This window comes from Cystoisospora suis (assembly GCF_002600585.1).
Source record: "Cystoisospora suis strain Wien I chromosome Unknown contig_5532, whole genome shotgun sequence".
In the NCBI taxonomy this organism is placed as follows: Eukaryota; Apicomplexa; class Conoidasida; order Eucoccidiorida; family Sarcocystidae; genus Cystoisospora; species Cystoisospora suis.
In genome coordinates, this window is record NW_027158322.1 from 1,332 (window position 1) to 1,638 (window position 307).

Sequence of the window (307 nt, forward strand, 5' to 3'; positions counted from 1 at the left end):
AAAGAGAGAGAGAGAGGCAGTACTTGTTGAAGAGGTAGCTTAAGCTGCTGTCCGTCAGCATAGGCGGGTGAGGAGCTAAACTCTCGCCAGGTCTTTTCGTCGGGAACTCCGAGATATTCGCACATCAAATTCAATTGCTCCTGTTCTGTCCTCCCTGGCATAAAGGGTCTGGTGTATATACACTCCAAAACACATGCATACATGTACAACATGAGATACACATAGAAAGAGTACTATAGATATAGACATCTATATAAGTTTATGGGGGATGTAGAGGGAGGCATAGAAGAAGAGAGAAAGAGGAAGG

General features: G+C 44.3%; 1 protein-coding gene across 1 annotated transcript in view; it reads right to left on the reverse strand.

Annotated features, from left to right (window-relative positions):
• Positions 1–23: 23 nt before the first annotated feature.
• The window catches only part of CSUI_009312 (cell-cycle-associated protein kinase), a gene marked incomplete at its 3' end in the record, with an annotated part of 1,336 nt that continues 1,052 nt past the window's right edge, over positions 24–307 (reverse strand). Inside the window, exon 2 of the mRNA XM_068069428.1 lies at positions 24–168. Coding sequence (XP_067918596.1) covers positions 24–168 — 145 coding nt within the window. The remainder of the gene's footprint in view (positions 169–307) is intronic.